The sequence below is a fragment of the Pristiophorus japonicus genome, chromosome 4 (genome assembly GCF_044704955.1).
Source record: "Pristiophorus japonicus isolate sPriJap1 chromosome 4, sPriJap1.hap1, whole genome shotgun sequence".
Lineage (NCBI taxonomy): Eukaryota > Metazoa > Chordata > Chondrichthyes > Pristiophoridae > Pristiophorus > Pristiophorus japonicus.
The window spans coordinates 5,929,636-5,946,560 of NC_091980.1; the positions used below are offsets into that span (position 1 = coordinate 5,929,636).

At 49.0% G+C, this 16,925-nt stretch overlaps 1 protein-coding gene across 1 annotated transcript in view; it reads left to right on the forward strand.

Annotated features, from left to right (window-relative positions):
- The first annotated feature begins 707 nt into the window (after window positions 1–707).
- The window catches only part of cdx1b (caudal type homeobox 1 b), an 88,922-nt gene continuing 72,704 nt past the window's right edge, over window positions 708–16,925 (forward strand). The window contains exons 1-2 of the mRNA XM_070877146.1: window positions 708–1,120; window positions 1,968–1,993. Of these exons, the coding sequence (XP_070733247.1) occupies window positions 708–1,120; window positions 1,968–1,993 (439 nt within the window). The remainder of the gene's footprint in view (window positions 1,121–1,967; window positions 1,994–16,925) is intronic.

Consider the following 16,925-nt stretch of genomic DNA (forward strand, 5'->3'; position numbering starts at 1 on the left):
GTGAGCACAGGGGGTGATGGGTGAGCGGGACTCGGTGCGAGTTGGGACACGGGGCAGCCGAGTTTTGGATGTGCTGAAGTTTACAGAGGGTGGGAGATTGGCCAGGAAGAGAGTTGCAATAGTCAGGTCTGCAGGTAGCAAAGGGACACAGTCACAGCCAGAACCGGTTTGGTTGAGATTAGCTAACACAACACACAAGATCTGGGGTGAAAGGTGGGTCTATATCACACGGGAAACCGCGAGGGATGTAGGTTCGTGGTGCAATTAACTCATCAATTTGTTACCTAACCTTTCTCCCCCCCCCCCTCTCTCTCTCTCTCTCTCTCTCTCTGTCTGTGAGCGCATTATTCGTTGCCTCAACACTTCACCTGGCGTTGGTATTGAGGGCCAAGGGGACAGAGAGAGAATTTCTCCTGTCCTTAATCTTTGTGGCTCTGTTTGAAGTTCTCAATCTCTAATCTTTGAATGCAAATTGGAGGAGCAGTTAAAGAGAGAGAGAGAGAGATGTGACGTCAGGGTGTGTTTTAAGTAAGAGATGGTTAATGAGAAACCGCGTTTGTGTGTGTGTGTGTGTGTGTGTGTGTGCGCGCGCGCGTGTGTGTGTGTGTGAGTATCAGGAGGAGTGCTAGAGAACTGTGTGCGGAAACTCAAACCGCCCTTTGCCGGCAAGCGGAGAGGCGGCATGTTCCAGGCTGGAGCCAGCCAACATGTACGTCAGTTATCTCTTGGATAAAGAAGGCAGCATGTATCCCAATTCCGTGCGGCACCCGGGCTTGAACCTCAACCCCCAGAACTTCGCGCCCCCTCCTCCCCCTCCTCCCCCCCCTCAGTATTCCGACTTCGCCGGCTATCACCACCACGTCCCCGGGATCGGCACCGAGCAGCACGCCGGCTCCTGGGGCTCCCCCTACGTGCCGTCCCGGGAGGAGTGGCACGGCTATGGAGCCGGGGCTGCCGCTGGAGCACCCTCGCCGGCCCAGCTGGCCTTCGGAGCCTCCGACTTCGCCCCTGGACCCCCACAGGGGGGCGCTGGACTGCTGCCCCCCATGAGCACCATGGTCCCTCAGCTATCCCCGGGCTCCCCCAGGCGGAACCCCTACGACTGGATGAGACGTAACCTGCCGCCCAACCCTCAAGGTAAGACGGGAATTCCGGGAAGACGGCGGGGGGGAGCGGGGGGGGGGAGGAGTGGGGGGGGGTTGGGGTGGGGGAAGGAATTGTTCCCGTTTATTTATTTTAAAAAAAAAATTCTTTCACTCTTCCGCCGGCCGGCTCACTTTCTGCCTCGAGTGAGATCCGACACCTGGGAATGCTGTGGGTGTCCCGGCGAATCATTAACCCAGGCGTGTAAGGTGGAATATGGGTCTGAGCTGCGAACTGCTGGACCAGATCTGGTCTGATTTACGGACCTGTCAAGTGCCTCGGGATGCATTTAGCTCCGTCCAAGGCGCTGTATAAACGCAAGTTGTGGTTGGTGTTGTGCCGGGCCGACACTCACATCCACTCGGGAGTCGGAGTAAGGCAGTCGGGGAGAGAGGGCGACTGCACTGTCCGACTGGGAGTCTCAGGAGGGTTTCAGAAAGTGGGGGAAAGAAAAAGGACTTGCATTTATATAGCGCCTTTCACGACCACTGGCCGTCTCGAAAGCGCTTTGCAGCCACTGAAGTATTTTTTTGAAGCGTAGTCACTGTTGTAATGTGAGAAACGCAGCAGTCAATCTGCGCACAGCAAGCTCCCACAAACAGCAACGTTATAATGACCAGATAATCTGTTTTTGTTATGTCGATTGAGGGATAAATATTGATCCCAGGACACCGGAAATAACTCCCCTGCTCTTCTTCAAAATAGCAGCTGTGGGATATTTTACGTCCGCCTGAGAGAGAGAGCAGACGGGGCCTCGGTTTAACGTCTCATTCGAAAGATAGTAGAGTTAAACGGACCGAGCATTTTGTGCACAAGAATTACAGAGGGCCGTTGGGGGGTGGGGGGGCGGGTGACGGGGGAGGGGTGGGCGAGGGGGCGGGTGACGGGGGAGGGGGGGTGATGAAGGAGGGGGGGGGGGTGATGGAGGGGAGGGGGGTGGGGGGGGTGATGGAGGAGAGAGAGGGATGGGGAGGGGGTTTAATTGCAACAATCCCGTCCCGTGAGTGCAGGGAGGTGGAGGGAGTCTTTGAGGTCGAGCAGAGAGTGCAAGCCGGAGGAAGTTGAGCGGAGAAGGGGACAGGTCACGAAGGGGTTTGAAAATGGGGATCTTAAACCCAAGTGACCAGGGAGGGTGCCGGGGTGGGGGGGGGAGCTGAGGGTCGGTAAGGAGGGGAATTTGAGAGTTTGGACTGCATCGGATACAGGGCTGGATAATGGCCAGATGGGCCTGGGGCAAACTGACCCAAATGTACCGATGGTTATGTTTGTTCATGGTCATTACATTACGTATAAATATAATAACAAATTACTACAGTGGACTTATAATATAATATATTAATATCATATGTTATATATTAACATATATTTTGTATCTTAAATATATTTTATATCATCATAAGCAGTCCCTCGGAATCGAGGAAGACTTGCTTCCACTCTAAAAATGAGTTCTCAGGTGTCTGAACAGTCCAATATGAGAACCACAATCCCTGTCACAGGTGGGACAGACAGTGGTTGAGGGAAAGGGTGGGTGGGGAGTCTGGTTTGCCGCACGCTCCTTCCGCTGCCTGCGCTTGATTTCTGCATGCTCTCGGCGACGAGACTCGAGGTGCTCAGCGCCCTCTCGGATGCACTTCCTCCACTTAGGGCGGACTGGTCTTTGGCCAGGGACTCCCAGGTGTCAGTGGGGATGTTGCACTTTATCAGGGAGGCTTTGAGGGTGTCCTTGTAACGTTTCCTCTGCCCACCTGGGGCTCGCTTGCCGTGTAGGAGTTCCGGGTAGAGCGCTTGCTTTGGGAGTCTCGTGTCAACCTGTTCAACCTCCGTCATCACCAGGCCATAGATTATACAATAACACTATTAAATAATAACACTGATAAATAGTAAAGATCTTGTCTCTGCAAAAATAGATATGTGCACATTGGGCCAATAAACAATATTTTCCTCGGTCTTGTTTTCCCTCTCTTATTGTCAATTCTATTCAGCCTATTTGCAAGGCCTTTCATTTTCTTTCCTACATTTATTTGGTGGGCCTGGGACTCAGGCCCATCCACCCCGTGGTTAATCTGCTCCAGATTGTATATAGACCAGGGTGGGGGGGCTTCTCTCTATTCCTTCCTCGATGATCCACATACTCGCCCTACGCAATCTCTCTCTCTCTCTCGCCGTGTGGGAAATCGAGACTCACTCTCCAACCCAAAGCTCAATCTATCTCCAGAATCCCCAAACTGTGCAGCTCCTCACCACCCTCACGCTCCCCCACCCCCGGCCCTCTGTTTCCGACAATCGGCAGGCTTCCAAAGCTCAGACATGTTGTCAGCCAATCAGCGATTGACCTGGTCGTCTCTGCCGCTGTTTGGAACCGTTCAAGGCAAAACAAAATAATAAAAATTAAAAAATACCCCAAATGAAATAAAAGCCATAAAACAGCTCTGTGCAGGTTTACTCGTGGCATTGGTATCCGGATCTGTCCGGCTATTGGCTGAAGAGTGGCTTTTAACGCCAGTTAAACGCAAGAAAAGGCCAAATCCCTCTTTCCGATGAGACGTTAAACCGTGGCCACATCATGGTGGACGTAAAAGTTCCCACGTCCACTATTTCGAGGGCAGGGCAGAGGGAGTTCTCCCCCGGTGTCCTGGGCCAATATTTATCCCTCAAATCAACATCACCAAAAGACAGATTATCTGGTCATTGCTGTTTGTGGCAACTTTCTGTGCGTAAAATAGCTGGCACATTTCCAACATTGCAACAGTAATTATCTTATATTGATGGCCCCTAATCCTGGTCTCCCCCACAGGGGGCTTATTATACTGTTGTCCTCCGCTGTACCGCTGCTCAAATAATTGGACCTGTTCTGCGATTCTGCACGGAAGTGGCACTGTAGCAGATTGCTCTATTTGAAGAGCCAGCAGCAACCCAGCTTCGATGGGCCGAATGGCCTCGCCCAGTGCTGCACGTTGCTATATCCTGTGAAATCTATTTCAATGACGCGTTGCAAAATCCAAGGGTTAAGTTGCGAGGAGAGATTATACAAACTAGGGCTGTATTCCCTGGAATTTAGAAGATTAAGGGGTGATTTGATCGAAGTTTTCAAGATATTAGCGGAACAGATAGGGTAGACACAGAGAAACTATTCCCGCTGGTTGGGAAGTCTAGGACGAGACATAGCCTAAAAATTAGAGCCAAGCCTTTCAGGAGTGAAATTAGGAAACATTTCTACGCACAAAGGGTGGTAGGAGTTTGAAATTCTCTTCCTCAAATGGATGCTGGGTCAATTGCTAATTTTAAATCTGAGACTGATATATTTTTGTTAACCAAAGGTATTAAGGGGTATGGGGCAAAGGCGGGTATAGGGAGTTAGGTCGCAGATCAGCTGTGATCGCACTGAGTGGCGGAACAGGCTCGAGGGGCTGAACGGCCTCCTCCTGTTCCTGCATTCAAATTGAATGACTTTTACTAAGTTCATGTGGCAGTATTCTGTCAGGGTCATTAATCACATATCGAGCTGTGCAGATCTGTTTTATGGCCGCTGCTGTTTTCCTTTGTACTGTATGCAAATCGCCCGTCTCTGCAACAACCTGTTGCACTGTCGCCGACATTTTGTTAGTGGGGCCCCTTCGCAAAGGCTCGTAAAACACTCCGGGAAAAAAATCCTCGAGACTTTTCAACCTGATTTCTAGGATTTAAAACGATCCCACACGCACGCTCGCCCTTGTGTGCCAGACCGGGCTCCGTAGATAGCGGCCTGTGAAACTCAAGGAGCAATGGCCCCTGAGCCCAGCTCTTCCCCCAGTGACCTCTGGGTCCGCCAGAGGCTGCACCTCATTGAACTCCAGCCTGCGTTTTATAATAGGCAGCACACTTAACATAGAAACATAGAAAGTAGGTGCAGGAGCAGGTCATTGGGCCCTTCGAACATGCTCCACCATTCAATATGATCATGGATGAATATGCAACTTCAGTACCCAATTCCTGCTTTCTCTCCATACCCCTTGATCCCTTTAGCCGTAAGAGCCATATCTAACTCCCTTTTGAATATATCCAATGAACTGGAATCAACAACTCTCTGTGGTAGAGAATTCCACAGGTTAACAACTCTGAGTGAAGAAGTTTCTCCTCATCTCGGTCCGAAATGGCTTACCCCTTATCCTTAGACTGTGACCCCTGGTTCTGGACTTCCCCAACATAGGGAACATTCTTCCTGCATCTAACCTGTCCAGTCCCGTCAGAATTTTATATGTTTCTATGAGATCCCCTCTCATCCTTCTAAATTCCTATTAGCTTAGTTTTACAACAACTGCCGTTTAGACAGCATCTTTATGATAGTAAAATATCCCAAGACCCTTCACCGGAGTGTAATCAGACATAACACTGACAATGACATGGAATATACAGCACAGAAAAATGCTATTCTGCCCAACTAGTCCATGCTAGCATTTCATAGAATTACAGAATCATAGATATTTACATCACGGAACGAGGCCATTCAGCCCATCCTGTTCGCGCCGGCCGACAAAACGCTATCCAGCCTGCTCTGACTTTCCAGCTCTTGGTCCGTAGCCCTGTATTTTTGTCTGTAGCCTTGTGCTAAATTTTTAGCGCGTAATACTCCTGTGAAGCATCTTGGGCGCTATGTAAATATAAGTTGTTGTTGTTGTATGTTATCACTTCAGGTGCACATCCAAGTACTTTTTAAATGTGGTGAGGGTTTCTGCCTCTACCACCCTTTCAGGCCGTGAGTTCCAGACCCCCACCACCCTCTGGGTGAAAAATCTTCTCCTCAAATCCCCTCTAAACCTCCCCCACAATTACTTTAAATCTTTGTCCCCTGGTTGTGGACCCCTTTGCCAAGGGAAACAGGTCCTTCCTATCCAGGCCCCAATAATTTTATACACCTCAATCAGGTCTCCCCTCAGCCTCCTCTGTTCCAGAGAAAACAACCTGTCTATCTGTCCTCATCGCTAAAATTCATGTTCTAGGCGAGTGACAGAAGGAGATAGTAGGAAAGGTGAGGTCACAGAGTTCGTGTCGTTAAACAGGAGAGAGAGGCGGAGAGGTTTAGGGAGGGAGTTCCAGAGTTTGGGGCCCAGACAACAGAAGGCACGGCCACCAATGGTGGAGCGATTATAATCAGGGATGCTCAAGAGGGCAGAATTAGAGGAGCGCAGAGATCTCGGGGGGTTGTGGGGCTGGAGGAGGTTACAGAGATAGGGAGGGGTGAGGGCCATGGAGGGGTTTGTAAACAAGGATGAGAATTTTAAAATTGAGGTTTTGACGGACCGGGAGCCAATGTAGGTCAGTGAACACAGGGGGTGATGGGTGAGCGGGACTCGGTGCGAGTTAGGACACGGGGCAGCGAGCACAGGGGGTGATGGGTGAGCGGGACACGGTGCGAGTTAGGACACGGGGCAGTGAGCACAGGGGGTGATGGGTGAGCGGGACTCGGTGCGAGTTAGGACACGGGGCAGCGAGCACAGGGGGTGATGGGTGAGCGGGACTCGGTGCGAGTTAGGACACGGGGCAGCGAGCACAGGGGGTGATGGGTGAGCGGGACTCGGTGCGAGTTAGGACACGGGGCAGCGAGCACAGGGGGTAATGGGTGAGCGGGACACGGTGCGAGTTAGGACACGGGGCAGCGAGCACAGTGGGCGATGGGTGAGCGGGACTCGATGTGAGTTAGGACACGGGGCAGCGAGCACAGGGGGTGATGGGTGAGCGGGACACGGTGCGAGTTAGGACACGGGGCAGCGAGCACATGGGCGATGGGTGAGCGGGACTCGATGTGAGTTAGGACACGGGGCAGCGAGCACAGGGGGTGATGGGTGAACGGGACACGGTGCGAGTTAGGACACGGGGCAGAGTTCTGGATAAGCTGAAGTTGGAAGGTGGGAGGCTGGCCAGGAGTGCGTTGGAATCGTCGAGCCTGGATGTTTTACGACTGTTAGGGATGAAAAGAATCTCGCGGGCAGACTGTGGAGCGATGGGGAGTAGTTTGCGTGATTCTGTCTGGTGACCTGTAGCAGTTTAAGTTTTCTCACGGTGTGCTCTAAATATTGCAGCGATAATTGTAAATGTGGAACCTGCAATCTGGGTGCATTTAATAGATCGTCCTATTGCTAAACACTTGTTTGAGCTTACCTGTGAATACAGTTCCTTGCATTCTTCAGTGGAGGCAACATGTTAAACACCAAAACCGAATACAATGCATGAGACTGAACCACGACCGTCTCTGAACACCTTGTAATTTAATTTTCTTTTTGAACCGACAAAGATCGAATAAAGTGCACTGGGGAGAATCATTCCTCCTGGGATGCAATCTGTTCCTGAAATCTCACTGCACTAAAACAATTTGAATTGTCCAATAAACTGCATGAAACGACAGAGCAGGAACTTAATGCTAAAAAAAAAGTTACTGACTTTGTGAAGAAAAATGAGTTGGTTGTAGAGTCTTTGCCTGTCATTGCTGTGCTGTACCTCCAGAGTTGACTATTCCAACGCACTCCTGGCCGGCCTCCCACATTCTACCCCACATAAACTTGAGGTGATCCAAAACTCGGCTGCCCCGTGTCCTAACCCGCACCGAGTCCCGCTCACCCATCACCCGCTGTGCTCGCTGCTCCGTGTCCTAACTCACACCAAGTCCCGCTCACCCATCACCCGCTGTGCTCGCTGCTCCGTGTCCTAACTCACACCAAGTCCCACTCACCCATCACCCCCTGTGCTCACTGCCCCGTGTCCTAACTCGCACCGAGTCCCGCTCACCCATCACCCCCTGTGCTCACTGCCCCGTGTCCTAACTCGCACCGAGTCCCGCTCAACCATCACCCGCTGTGCTCGCCAACCTACATTGGTTCTCGGTTAAGCAACACCTCGATTTTAAAATTCTCATCCTAGTTTACAAATCCCTCTATGGCCTCGCCCCTCCCTATCTCTGTAATCTCCTCCAGCCCCACAACTCCGCCGAGATATCTGTGCTCCTCAAATTCTGTCTCCCTGATTATAATCGCTCCACCATCGGTGGCCGTGCCTTCTGTTGCCTGGGCCCCAAGCTCTGGAACTCTCTCCCTAAATCTCTCCATCTCCCTCTTCTCCTTTAAGACGCTCCTTAAAACTTACCTCTTTGACCAAGTATTCCCCTAATGTGGTTCAGTGTCAAATTGTGCTTTATAACACTCCTGTGAAGATCCTTGGGATGTTTTACTCCTTTAAAGGCGCTATATAAATACAAGTTGTTGTTGTTGTCCCTTGAGAAGGTGGTGGTGAGCTGCCTTCTTGAACCGCTGCAGTCCCGTGTGGTGAAGGTGCTCCCACAGTGCTGTTAGGGAGGGAGTTCCAGGATTGTGACCCAGCGACGATGAAGGAACGGCCGATATATTTCCAAGTCGGGATGGTGTGTGACTGGGAGGGGAACGTGGAGGTGGTGGTGTTCCCATGCGCCTGCTGCCCTTGTCCTTCTAGGCGGTAGAGGTCGCGGGTTTTGGAGGTGCTGCCGAAGAAGCCTTGGCGCGTTGCTGCAGTGCATCTTGTAGATGGTACACACTGCAGCCAGGGGGCGCCGGTGGTGGAGGGAGTGAGTGTTGAAGGTGGTGGATGGGGGGCCAATCAAACGGGCTGCTTTGTCCTGGATGGTGTCGAGCTTCTCGAGTGTTGTTGGAGCTGCTCTCGAAGCTGACCACCACAGGATGTTGATGGTGGGGGATTCGGTGATGGTAATGCCGTTGATTGTCAAGGCGTGGTGATGGTGTTCCCATGCGCCTGCTGCCCTTGTCTTTCGAGCTGGAGGTGACGGGTTTGGGAGGTGCTGTTATAGAAACCTGGGCGAGTTGCTGCAGTGCAGCCACAGCTGTCGATGGTGGAGGGAATGAATGTTTAAGGATGGTGTCACTGACTCCTGGCCTTACTGCATTTTGTCTTCCCCTTGTTACAGCTAAAACAGGCCAGACAATCTCGATACAATATGACTCAACACTCAACCCACTGCCCAGGTTTATAGAGACCAATCTCAGGGAGCATTCAATCGGAGCTGAATTAGGTCTGCAACACCGTCTCTTGTGGGGGAGATCAAAACTAGGGACCATAAATGTAAGATAGTAATAAATCCAATGGGGAATTCAGGAGAAACTTCTTTACCCCGAGAGTGGTGAGAATGTGGAACTCACTGCCACAGGGAGGGGTTGAGGTGAATAGTATCGATGCATTTAAGGGGAACATAAGAACATAAGAAATAGGAGCAGGAGTTGGCCATTCGGCCCCTCAAGCCTGCTCCGCCATTCAATGAGATCATGGCTGATCTGCTCCTGGCCTCAATTCCACTTCCCTGCCCGCTCCCCATAACCCTTGACACCCGTGTCGCTCAAAATAGCTAGATAAACACATGAGGGGGAAAGGAATCGAAGGATATGGTGATGGGGGGGCGATCGAGCGGGGTGGGAGGGGGCTGGTGAGGAGCATAAACACCAGCACGGAGTGGTGGGGCCCAGTGATGTGTTCCTGTGCCGTACACTCAATGTAATTCTACGTAACGCATCAGTCATTCACATCCTTCTCTAGAAACTGTGCAGAAGATCATAGAGAGAGGGAGAGAGAGAGCCGGGTTGTCAGTGCACGCTGGGCAAAATAGAACCTGAGGCTATCGTGGTAAATCATAGAATGATACGGCACAGGAGGCCATTCAGCCCATCGTTGCCTGTGCCGGCACTGTGACAGAGCGATCCAATCAGTCCCTCTCCCCCGACTCTCTCCCCACAGCCTGGCAAAATTCTCCTTTCCAAGTATTTATCCAATTCCCGGTTTAAAAGTTACTATTGAATCTGCTCCCACCGCCCTTTCAGGCAGCGCGTTCCCGATCACAACAACTCGCTGCGTAAAAACATTTCTCCTCATCTCCCCCTCGGGTTCTTTTGCCAATCGCCTTAAATCTGTGTCCCCTGGTTACCGACCCTCCCGCCCCTGGAAACTGTGTCTCCTTATTCACTCTATCAAAACCCTTTAGAGTTTTAAACATCTCGATCAAATCTCAACATAACCTTCCATACATTCAGTCTTGATATATTCAAGAGGGAGTTAGATGTGGCCCTTACGGCTAAAGGGATCAAGGGGTACGGAGAGAAAGCAGGAATGAGGTACTGTGGTGAATGATCAGCCATGATCATATTGAATGGTGGGGCAGGCTCGAAGGGCCGAATGGCCTACTCCTGCACCTATTTTCTATGTTTCTATGTTTCTTCCCTGCTCTAAGGAGAACAACCCCAGCTTCTCCAGCCTCTCCACATAACTGAAGGCCCCCATCCCTGGGACCATCCTGGTAAATCTCCACTTCCTCTCTCCCAGGCCTTCACATCCTTCCTCGAGTGCGGTGCCCTGAACCGGACACAATACTCCAGTTGGGGCCTAACCAGTCATTTATAAAGGTTGAGCACTACTTTCCTGGCTTTTGTACTCTATGGGCCCGAACCTGGTGGCCTTACCGCCACTGCTGCCGGCTGCCGCCGAGTATTTTGGGCGGCACTGGGCTTCCACCGAGAAGATTATAAAATACTGACGGGACTGGACAGGTTAGATGCAGGAAGAATGTTCCCGATGTTGGGGAAGTCCAGAACCAGGGGTCACAGTCTAAGGATAAGGGGTAAGCCATTTAGGACCGAGATGAGGAGAAACTTCTTCACCCAGAGAGTGGTTAACCTGTGGAATTCCCTGCCGCAGAGAGTTGTTGAGGCCAGTTCATTGGATATATTCAAAAGGGAGTTAGATGTGGCCCTTACGGCTAAAGGGATCAAGGGGAATGGAGAGAAAGCAGGAGTGGGGTACTGAGGGAATGATCAGCCATGATCATATTGAATGATGGTGCAGGCTCGAAAGGCCGAAAGGCCTATGTTTCTATGTTTCTATGCCTATTAATAAAGCTAAGGATTCTGTCTGCTTCTTTAACAAACTTTTAAAAATCATTGAAGGTGGCAGGGCAGGTTGATAAAGCAATTAAAATAGCATATGGGATCCTGGGCTTCATAAATAGACGCATAGAATACAAAAGCAAGGAAGTTATGATGAACTTTTATGAAGCACTTTAGGAAGGATGTGAAGGCCTTAGAGAGGGTGCGGAAAAGATTTATGAGAATGGTTCCAGGGATGAGGGACTTCAGTGACGTGGATAGACTGGAGAAGCTGGGGTTGTTCTCCTTGGAGCAGGGGAAGTTGAGAGGAGATTTGATCGAGGTGTTCAAAATCATGAAAGAAAGAAAGACTTGCATTTATATAGCAACTTTCATGACCACCAGATGTCTCAAAGCACTTTACAGCCAATGAAGTACTTTTGGAGTGGTCTAGAAGGAGTAGATAGGGAGAAACTGTTCCCATTGATGGATGGGTCAAGAACCAGAGGACACAGATTTAAGGTATAAAACTGAAAATGCTGTAAATACTCAGCAGGTCAGGCAGCATCTGTGGAGAGAGAAACAGAGTTAACGTTTCGGGTCGATGACACTTCGTCAGAATCAAATTTCCAGCATCCGCAGTATTTTGCTTTTGCACAGATTTAAGGCGATTGGCAGAAGAACCAAAGACGACACGAGGAAAAATGTTTTTACGCAGCGAGTGGTTAGGATCTGGAATGCACGGCCTGAGAGGGTGATGGAGGCAGACTCAATCGCGGTTTTCAAAAGGGAGTTGGATAAGTACCTGAAGGAAAACAATTTGCAGGGCTACGGGGAAAGGGCGGGGGGAGTGGGACTGGCTGAGGTGCTCTTGCAGAGAGCCGGCACGGGCTCGATGGGCCGAAACCACTCTCTGATTCTATTCTATGATTCTAAATAGACGCAATGCATCTTCAGTACTATATCTGTAGACCCCAACACGAGGGCTGGTTCTGGGAAGGAGAGTGACCAATGGAACTACATTGTGAGTGCACCAGTTAGAGCGAGCTGCTTACTCAGACTCCAAAGGTTAGAGTCAAGGCAGAATATTCACCGGGAAATCTCACCATCTCGAAATGGCAAACTGTGCTAGCCATGGGTACAGAAGAAGCCTCGCGTTCTACACGTTGAATTAAAGTTAAAATGCTCCTATCAGGTTTAAGTCCTTTAAGTAGCAGCAACGTCAACTTTTATTTATATAGCGCCTTTAATGTAGTACAACCATCTCGAGGTGCTTCAGAGAGGTTCAGTCAGGTAACATTTGATACTGAGCTACAACAGGAGATATTAGTACATAAGAACATAAGAAATAGGAGTCGGCCATTCGGCCCCTCGAGCCTATTCCACCATTCAATAAGATCATGGCTGATCTGATCATGGACTCAGGTCCACTACCCCGCCTGCTTGACACCCTTATCGTTCAAAAATCTGTCCATCTCCACCTTAAATTTATTCAATGACCCAGCCTCCACAGCTCTCTGGGGCAGAGAATTCCACAGATTTACAACCCTCTGAGAGAAGAAATTCTTCCTCTTCTCCATTTTAAATGTCTGACCCCTTATTCTGAAACTATAAGAACATAAGAAATAGGAGCAGGAGTAGGCCATACAGCCTCTCGAGCCTGCTCCGCCATTTAATACGATCATGGCTGATCCGATCATGGACTCAGCTCCACTTCCCTGCCCGCTCCCCATAACCCCTTATTCCCTTATCGTTTAAGAAACTGTCTATTTCTGTCTTAAATTTATTCAATGTCCCAGCTTCCACAGCTCTCTGAGGCAGTGAATTCCACGGATTTACAACCCTCTGAGAGAAGAAATTTCTCCTCATCTCAGTTTTAAACGGACGGCACTTTATTCTAAGATCATGCCCTCTAGTTCTAGTCTCCCCCATCAGTGGAAACATCCTCTCTGCATCCACCTTGTCAAACCCCCTCATAATCTTATACGTTTCGATAAGATCAACACTCATTCTTCTGAATTCCAATGAGTTCTAACCTTTCCTCATAAGTCAACCCCCTCATCTCCGGAATCAACCTAGTGAACCTTCTCTGAACTGCCTCCAAAGCAAGTATATCTTTTCGTAAATATGGAAACCAAAATTGCACGCAGTATTCCAGGTGTGGCCTCACCAATACCCTGTACAACTGTAGCAAGACTTCCCTGCTTTTATACTCCATCCCCTTTGCAATAAAGGCCAAGATTCCATTGGCCTTCCTGATCACTTGCTGTACCTGCATACTAACCTTTTGTGTTTCATGCACAAGGACCCCCAGGTCCCGCTGTACTGCAGCACTTTGCAATCTTTCTTCATTTAAATAATAAGTTGCTCTTTGATTTTTTTTCTGCCAAAGTGTATGATCTCACACTTTCCAACATTATACTCCATCTGCCAAATTTTTGCCCACTCACTTAGCCTGTCTATGTCCTTTTGCAGATTTTTTGTGTCCTCCTCACACATTGCTTTTCCTCCCATCTTTGTATCGTCAGCAAACTTGGCTACGTTACACTCGGTCCCGTAGTTCTAGATTCCCCCAAGAGGGGAAACATCCTCTCTGCATCTACCTTGTCCAGCCCCCCTCAGAATCTTATACATTTCAATAAGATCACCTCTCATTCTTTTAAACTCCAATGATTATTAGGATACGTGACCAAAGGCTTGCTCAAAGAGGTAGGTTTTAAGGAGCGCCTTAAAGGAGGAGAGAGAGGCGGAGAGGTTTAGGGAGGGAATTCCAGAGCTTGGGGCCCAGGCAACTGAAGGCACGGCCACCGATGGTGGGGCAAAGTGAGTGGGGGTTGCCCAAGAGGCCAGTTTCAGGGGAACCCGGTGGGTTGTGGGGCTGGATTGGGTTACAGAGATAAGGAGGGGGCGAGACCATGGAGGGATTTGAACATGAGGTGAAGAAGTTTCAATCTGAACAGGTTAAGAGAGCATGGTATCATGATCTTCATGCGGAGGGGATTTGTTAACGGGTCCAGGTTGATGTGGGAGGGGTTAATTGGAGGTCCCTGAGGTCGCTGGAGAGAGTTGTATTGTAGCCCCTTCAATGACAAAGTCAATATACTTGAAGAATGGAGGTGGAGATGCAAACAGGGCCGGTGACACAGAGCTACAGAAGGGGCTGCCCTCTGCCATTGTCCTGGCCTGAGTTCTGTGTCTATGGAGCTGTGAACCACACAGTCATTGCCCTTTGATCTGATTCCCTGGCTTTCTGTTTTTCTCAGTGTTTGTCAAACACTCTTTTTAAATGTCTAACCCCTCCCCGCAAATTTACATCAAACAAGTCCCCTGGTTAGAAAAAGATAGGCACAATCTCAGCCATCTGGTCTTGTGGTCTTAGAATTGTCTTCTCTCTGGCAATGGAAGGTCAGAGGTCAACGTTTGTCTTCTCAGTTTCGTCAGAGCTGCTGTGTGAGTGTGAGTGTGTGTGTTACTGTATGTGTGTGAGTGTGTGTGTGTGTGTGTGTTTTACTGTGTGTGTGTGAGTGTGTGTGTTACTGTATGTGTGTGAATGTGTGTTTTACTGTGTGTGTGTGAGTGTGTGTGTTACTGTGTGTGTGTGTGTGTGTGTTACTGTGTGAGTGTGTGTGTGTGTGTTTTACTGTGTGAGTGTGAATGTGTGTGTGTGTGTGTGTGTGTTACTGTGTGAGTGTGAGTGTGTGTGTTACTGTATGTGTGTGAATGTGTGTGTGTGTGTTTTACTGTGTGTGTGTGAGTGTGTGTGTTTTACTGTATGAGTGTGAGTGTGTGTGTTACTGTGTGAGTGTGAATGTGTGTGTGTTTTACTGTGTGTGTGTGAATGTATGTGTTACTGTATGAGTGTGAGTGTGTGTGTTTTACTGTATGAGTGTGAGTGTGTGTGTTACTGTGTGAGTGTGAATGTGTGTGTTTGTGTTTTACTGTGTGTGTGTGAATGTATGTGTTACTGTATGAGTGTGAGTGTGTGTGTTTTACTGTATGAGTGTGAGTGTGTGTGTTTTACTGTGTGTGTGTGAATGTGTGTGTGTGTGTTTTACTGTGCAAGTGTGAGTGTGTGTGTTACTATGAGTGTCAGTGTGTGTTACTGTGTGTGTGTGAGTTGTGTGTGTTAATGTGTGAGTGTGTGAGTGTGTGTGTGTGTGTGTGTGTTACTGTGTGTGTGTGAGTGTGAGTGTGTGTTACTGTGTGAATGTGAGTGTGTGTTACTGCGTGACTGTGAGTGTGTGTTACTGTGTGAGTGTGTGTGTGTTACTGTGTGAGTGTGAGTGTGTGTGTGTTACTCTGTGAGTGTGAGTGTGTGTTACTGCATGCGTGTGAGTGTGTGTTACTGCGTGACTGTGAGTGTGAGTGTGTTACTGTGTGAGTGTGTGTGTGTTACTGTGTGAGTGTGAGTGTGTGTGTGTATTACTCTGAGTGTGAGTGTGAGTGTGTGTTACTGTGTGAGTGTGGGTGTGTGCTACTTTGTTAGTGTGAGTGTGAGTGTGTTACTGTGTGAGTGTGAGTGTTACTGTGTGAGTGTGAGTGTGTGCTACTTTGTTAGTGTGAGTGTGAATGTGTATTACAGTGTGAGTGTGTTACTGTGTGAGTGTGTTATGTATGAGTGTGAGTGAGTGTGTTACTGTGTGAGTTTGTGTTACTGTGTGAATGTGTGGGTCTCTCTGTGTGGTCACGTGTATGTGTGTTTGTATGTGTGTTCATTATTGTGCGAGTGTAAATCTGTCTGGCTCTCTTATGTTTAAGTGTCTTTATGTCTGTGTGTCTGTGTGGTCTTGGGCCCAAGACCGCCCTAAGTGGAGGAAGAGCATCCGGGAGGGCACTGAGCACCTCGAGTGTTGTCGCCGAGAGCATGCAGAAACCAAGCGCAGGCAGCGGAAGGAGCGTGCGGCAAACCAGACTCCCCACCCACCCTTTCCCTCATCCACTGTCTGTCCCACCTGTGACAGACTGTAATTCCCGTATTGGACTGTTCAGTCACCTGAGAACTCACCTTTAGAGTGGAAGCAAGTCTTCCTCGATTCTGAGGGACTGTCTATGATGATGCTGTCTATGTGGGAATGTATGTTTTTGTGTGTGTCTATCTGTGTGTGCGTGAGAGTGTGAGTTGCACTTGTGTGTGTGTGTGTGAGTTGAGGGTGTGTGTGCGTCTGTATGTGAATGTGTGTGTATGAGAGTGTGTCTGTGTTCATGAGAGTGTGAGTGTGTGTGTGAATGAGAGTGTGTCTGAGTGTGTGTATGTCTGCATGTGAGTGTGAGTCTGTGTCTCTGTGTGATTGTGTGCATGAGTTTGTGTCTGTGTGTGAGTGTGAGTGTATGTATGAGAGTGTGAGTGTGTGTGTATGTATGAGAGTGTGAGTGTGTGTGTATATATGAGAGTGTGAGTGTGAGTGTATATATGAGCATGTAAGTGTGAATGTGTATGAGTGAGTGTGAGTGTATATATGAGTGTAAGTGTGTGTGTGTGTGTGAGTGTGTGTGAGTGTGAGTGTATATTTGAGAATGAGTATGTGTGTATGAGCGAGTGTAAGTGCATATATTAGAGGATATGAGTGAGTGTGAGTGTGTATGAGTGAGTGTGTGTATGTAAAGTGAGTGTGAGTGCATATATGAGAGTGTAAGTGTGTGAGTGAGTGTGTGTATATATGAGTGTGTGTGAGCGTATATATGAGAGTGTAAGTGTGTGTGAGAGTGAGAGTGAGTGTATATATGAGTGTGTGTGTGAGTGAGTGTGAGTGTAAGTGTATATACGAGAGTGTGTGTGTGAGTGTGAGTGAGTATGAATGTGAGTGTATATATGAGAGTGTGTGTGAGTGTATATATCAGAGTGTGAATGTGAGTGTGAGTGTATATATGAGAGTGTGTGTGAGTGTATATATGAGAGTGTGAGTGTATATATGAGAA